The 6,000-nt window shown below is 36.0% G+C and overlaps 1 protein-coding gene across 1 annotated transcript in view; it reads right to left on the minus strand.

The window, feature by feature from the left end:
• Positions 1–6,000, minus strand: part of HELZ (helicase with zinc finger) — a 172,135-nt gene that overhangs the window by 95,225 nt on the left and 70,910 nt on the right. The window contains exon 13 of the mRNA XM_011930768.1: positions 3,837–4,104. Within this exon, the coding sequence (XP_011786158.1) occupies positions 3,837–4,104 (268 nt within the window). The remainder of the gene's footprint in view (positions 1–3,836; positions 4,105–6,000) is intronic.

A 6,000-nucleotide genomic window follows, 5' to 3' on the forward strand; every position in this document is an offset into this window, starting at 1 on the left:
TCTCCTACCTCTAAATTGGGTTTCAAACCACAACAAAACATTCTTCATGATTCTAATGGTGACTTGGGTTTGCTCTGATGACTGGTATTGATCGAACAGACAAGCAAAACGGCCCCATTAGACACACTAGAGCACAGCCCAAAGGCCAAAGCCAACCTTCAGACTGTTTCTGTATAGCCCTTAACTGACAGTGGATTTTACAAAAAACAAAAAGAGAAGAAGAAAAGCAACCAGGCCTGTATGAAATTCTCAAAGCCTAAAATATTTATTAGCTGACCCTCTACAGAAAAAGTTACTGAGCCCTGCACTACACCATAGCTTAGCAGCTACACAGAGACCTCCCCCAAAATTTTTAAAAATATATCTTAGTTATGTTATTTATACTTAAAGAATTAACAATCAAAGGTAAATTAAATTCAAGGCAACATTAAAATGCATATAAATATTAAGTTTAAAGAGTAAGGAGAAAACAAAATACTCTTTTAAGCAACAAAAGTCTGTCACAGACTTTTGAAAATCTTCACAATCTATGTCTACTTGCTTACAGATGCATTCTGAGAACTCTAATTACTAATGGATCTGTTTCTTTGTATGTGTACCAATTATGCACTGTACTTCACTAACATTTACAGGCCTGCCAAATTCAGAAATTTAATTTACCAGCCTTCATATCCAGAGTTACCTTTAGGTGAGAGTATCACCAGAAATTCCAGAATTCTCTAGCACAGTAACTACTTGTCACATGTTAGGCAGGTCGCAATAAATTATCATTTATATCTTGAAGATCCTTCAAAACTCTTGTGTAGTTGTGTACAGAACACATCAATAGTGATCCGGCTGATTTACATTCAGTTTGTAAATATCCCTATTTGAGTCAATAAATATGATATAACTTTAAAGATTTAAGAAAACAGAAAGCTCAGAGGTTCCTATAAAAACATTCTACACTATCTTACCACTGCCTTACCGCAATCTCTTCTTTTCATACCTAAGGGCTTTTTACACCATGAGCAGCAAGTGTTGCCACTAATGATGTACCAGTTTCCTTTACATTTCTTTGTTCACATTTTTTTAATTATAAGAGCAATATATGGTCATTACAGAACATTTCAAAAGTAGAGAAGACTATTACAACATAAAAATCACCTGTTAGTCCACCAACCAGAACATTTTGCTTTAATTCTTTCCAACATTTTTATACACAAATACATACATGTATGTGTATAGGCATCTACATAAAATTAGAATGGCAATAAGGTGTTATAACTAGCATATTTTCTTCCCTAATACTATATCATGAGCATCATCACTGTATTAAAAATTCTTCAAGAACATAATTTCAAGTTATATAACATTCAATCATATAGCTATATCATAATTAACTTATTCTTCACTACTCTTTGAAAGACATGTGTCCAGAGATCTTTGACTCTGATTATTGCTTCATTATGATTCCCCATAAGTAGAATTGCCACAACAAAAGATTCAAACTTAAGGTCCTTGATACAAACCGCCAAACAGCTCTCCAGATAGATCACACAAACTGGGCTGGGGCAGTGGCTCATGCCTGTAATCCCAGCGCCTTAGGAGGCCAGGGTGGGTGGATCACTTGAGCCCAGGAGTTCCAGATCTTCCCTGGGCAATATGGCAAAACCACACCCCTACGAAAAATACAAAATGAAGCCGGTGTGGTGATGCACACCTGCAGTCTCAGTCACTCAGACTCTCCAGTTAGGCTGCAGAGGATCACCCCAGCCCAGAAGGTTGAGGCTGCAGTAAACTAAAATCATGCCACTGCATTCCAGCCTCGGTGACAGAGTGAGACCCTGTCTCAAAATAGTAACAATATTTTTTTAAAAGATCACACGGGCCGGGCGCGGTGGCTCAAGCCTGTAATCCCAGCACTTTGGGAGGCCGAGACGGGCGGATCACGAGGTCAGGAGATCGAGACCATCCTGGCTAACACGGTGAAACCCCGTCTCTACTAAAAATACAAAAAAACTAGCCGGGCGAGGTGGCGGGCGCCTGTAGTCCCAGCTACTCCGGAGGCTGAGGCAGGAGAATGGCGTAAACCCGGGAGGCGGAGCTTGCAGTGAGCTGAGATCCGGCCACTGCACTCCAGTCCAGGCAACAGAGCGAGACTCCGCCTCAAAAAAAAAAAAAAGAAAGAAACAGGGTCTCTCTCTCTCTCACCCAGGCAGTGATGTAATCACAGCTCACTGAAGCCTAGACCTCCTGGGCTCAAGCGATTCTCCCAGCTCAGCCCTCAAGCTGACACACGTCATGCCTGATTAACTTTCTGTAGAGATGAGGTCTCACTACGTTGCCCAGACTGGTCTCAAACTCTTGAGCACAAGCAATCCACCCACCTCAGCCTCCCAAAGTGCTACAATTACAGGTGTGAGCCACCACGCCCAGCCTTAGATACTCGATCAGTATTTAACCTCTACAGTTTTGTAGGGTTTCTCCTTTTATCCATTCAGACAAGTTTCCACTTTTAAAAGATTATTCTGAATACAATAATGCTACGCCTTTTGGGCTTTACGTGCACATTCTAAAGTAATGGAATGATTTATAAACCTTAATAAAATATTAAACAAATAAAAGTTAATATATAATTTTTTCTGAATTCCTACTATGACACTCAAAAATAGTCTCCAGGATTCTGGTAAGCTTTTAAATTCTATTTAATCCCAATATTTATGATTTATCATGGTGTTCTTTCCTAAGGAAAAGGAATCCATGACAATATAAATAATACAGATGATACAAGTCACTGTCCTTCTTATTTAACAAACTAACAGCCTACAGACACAAGTGATAAAGGCCTTTTAAGAGACCATCAATGGGCCAGGATTTCGTCTTAGAGTAATGAAAACTACACCCTGACTTTGTAAATTTTACATGTATTTAATTTGAAATTAGGTATTTTCAAAAGTTAAATCATAACTAATCTATAAATAGGGTAACCAAAGTATCTGTAAGTTTTCACTTTCTTTTCCTTTTCTGAATACACTCTTAATGAGTGTTCAGTATTTATTAATAATACTAATGATAAGGAACCATAAGGCATCCTGGAGAAGAAAAATATGCTGGTTCAGCTGTATTTAAAAGTAAAACTACTTATAAAAATGAATTCAGGTCTCATAATTATGGTTTAGTTTTTAAGGCTTGCCTCCAGTTTATCCAAAATATATTAATAGACAGCTACTACCAAATACAACTATTTCACTAACATCTTCCCTCACCCTAACTTTCTTTTCTGAGATTATTTTTCCTAAAATAATTCAAATAAGCTTTTGATTTAAGTACTTGGTCTTAACCAAGTGGCATATGGATAAAATGTAAAATATATTAAGGTATTTATAAGCTGCTATAAAGCTATTTTATTATAAACTCGTTTTCCTGAAAATCTAAATAATTTTATTCTTAAAACAACTTTTCAAAATATGTGGTCTCTTTCAGCTGTTGTGTATCTGTCCAACAAATATTCATTCAGTGCTTGCTACAACTACCATTAACTGAAAGCTCCTTAAGAGCAGGAACCACAGATTTATACTCCCGGCATGTGGCAAAGAGCTTGTCCCCTAATAGATGTTACTAGTAAGGTCTTATAGAAATGAACTATGTGCTAAAAAAAAAAAAAAGGGATACCATGGTGAGCATGATACAGTTCTTGCCTTAAGAAGCTCATATTTCATTTAAAGATAGAATACAGTTATTGAATAACAACCATTTACTACCTGTCTTCACTTAGGCACACTTCCATTTTAAAGATTAAAAATACCATCCAAAGGGGAGAGTTTTTGTTTTAAAGTGTTTCTAAAGTAACTTACTTGCTGATTTCTTTATACTGGGCTATCTCCTCAATATAAAGAAGGTCATGTAACCGTGACTGATAGTTGCTCTTGGTCAATGATTTGTCTAAAACAGACTGGGTAAATAGCTGGTCAGCAGAGAGGGGAATTTGGTATCTGATAAGAAGGCTCTTCTCCAAATCAGTAGTTTCATTAGGTTCAAAATCTATAATAGTCTTAGAGGAAGAATCCCAACGTTTAGCTGTGGTTACTAGCTGCTGTTTTGCATGCATCAGGTATTCGAGATCTAAATGGAAACAAAAAACACATTTATAAAGAAACAGAACATTAAAATTTTTAAATAACATTAAAATTCTTAAATACATTACATATTCTTGTATGAGAATTGTATATGGTAGAGCTGAAATTCTTAAAAACGAAACAACACAAATACCCATTGACTATTTTCCCCATATCAAAAAACAAAACAAAACAAAGTAACGTTAGTATGAATCCATGTTTCAAAAAAAAACTTTTTACAGAAATTAACATTTTTAATATTAGAAATATTAGACTATATAATTTCTAGAATAATTTCTAGAAATACTAGAAATTATTAACATTTTTAAAATACAGATTAACATTTAGAACTTAACTCTTCAGTCAAGAGAAATCTGATCTGCATGAAAAAGATACGATAAATTCTTCATAGGTTTTATCAGATGATAATCACCTTCTCTTCCTACTACCAATACCCATCCCATTATAGAAAGAGAAGATCAAAAACTGTAAAAGGTTAAATCTTTTCTTGTGTGATAAAGCACAATGAAACTACAGTATCTTAAAGTCAACTTACTACAAACAAAAATCTTTTAGAAAACATTAATGTAAAACACTGCTAAGTCCTTATGAAAATGCAGTACAATGCCATTCAAACGTCATTTCCAAAAAATCCAGGTTAGCCTCCATTAAATCATACTGTAAGTAGGGCACAATGTCAAAACAAATGACTGTTCAAGTTCTGACATATCAGGGAAAAAAAAGTAGCACAATATCAGCACAAGATGAAACCCATAGTAACATCAACTCTAAGCACTGGGTTGGCTCACTCTATATGTACAGCATATTACTTTTCTACTGAGTGAAACATACATATACCTATAAAAAGAAAACTTAACCAAAAGAAAAAAAATGTAATCTTACTGACATATTACACCAAGATTTTGACATAACATAATTGGAAAGACGGTTTCACAACTCAGATTAAAATTTTAGGAAGAAATAATTAAAAGTTAGACAAAGATCAGTCTCCAAAGTACAAATTGTCCTAAACTCTCTTTGAAATGACAACATAATGCATAATTGTCATGTCTTTTTTAGTGAGAAATTTGGCAACATTTAAATGTTACGTATATATTATAAACATGAGCCTAGTCAGGCACCAAGATTAGTGTCTCAATAGTGGCAAATAGCTTATGCTAATAATCTTAATAATTTCTAACCTTTGCTCCTTGAAAAGGCATTTTTACATGCCAGTTTTATTTCTCAAATGGCAACACAAATGCCATTATAACGATCAAATGTAAAAATGGTTTGCTTATTAAAAACTTGCACTTTAAAAATACTCTGGATTGAGGCTGCGCACAGCAGCTCCTGCCTGTAACCCCAGCACTTTGGGAGGCCGAGGCAGGAGGATCACTTGAGGTCAGGAGTTCAAGACTAGACTGAACAACATAGCAAGACCCTATCTCTAAAAAAAAAAAAAAAATTAAAATATATTATAAAATTAGCTATCATTAAAAAAAAATATTCTGGATTGATGGTCTGTTTTTGCAATAGCCTCACAAGCAGAAGTTTCCTAATGTACACTAACCACATTTTCTTCCTAAATCACTTTGACAGCCAGGTACAGTGGCTCACACCTATAATCCTGGTACTTTAGGAAGCTGAGGTGGGAGGATCACATGAGGTCAAGAGTTCCAGAACAGCATAGCCAACATGGAGAAATCTGGTCTCTATTGAAAATACAAAAGCTGCCGGGCACGGTGGCTCAAGCCTGTAATCCAGCAGTTTGGGAGGCTGAGGCGGGTGGATTGTCGGAGCTCAGGAGTTCAAGACCAGCCTGAGCAACACAGTGAAACCCAGTCTCCACTAAAATATAAAAAATTAGCCAGGAATGGTGGTGTGCACCTGTAATCCCAGC

The sequence above is a fragment of the Colobus angolensis genome, unplaced genomic scaffold (genome assembly GCF_000951035.1).
Source record: "Colobus angolensis palliatus isolate OR3802 unplaced genomic scaffold, Cang.pa_1.0 Scaffold1, whole genome shotgun sequence".
Classification (NCBI taxonomy): domain Eukaryota; kingdom Metazoa; phylum Chordata; class Mammalia; order Primates; family Cercopithecidae; genus Colobus; species Colobus angolensis.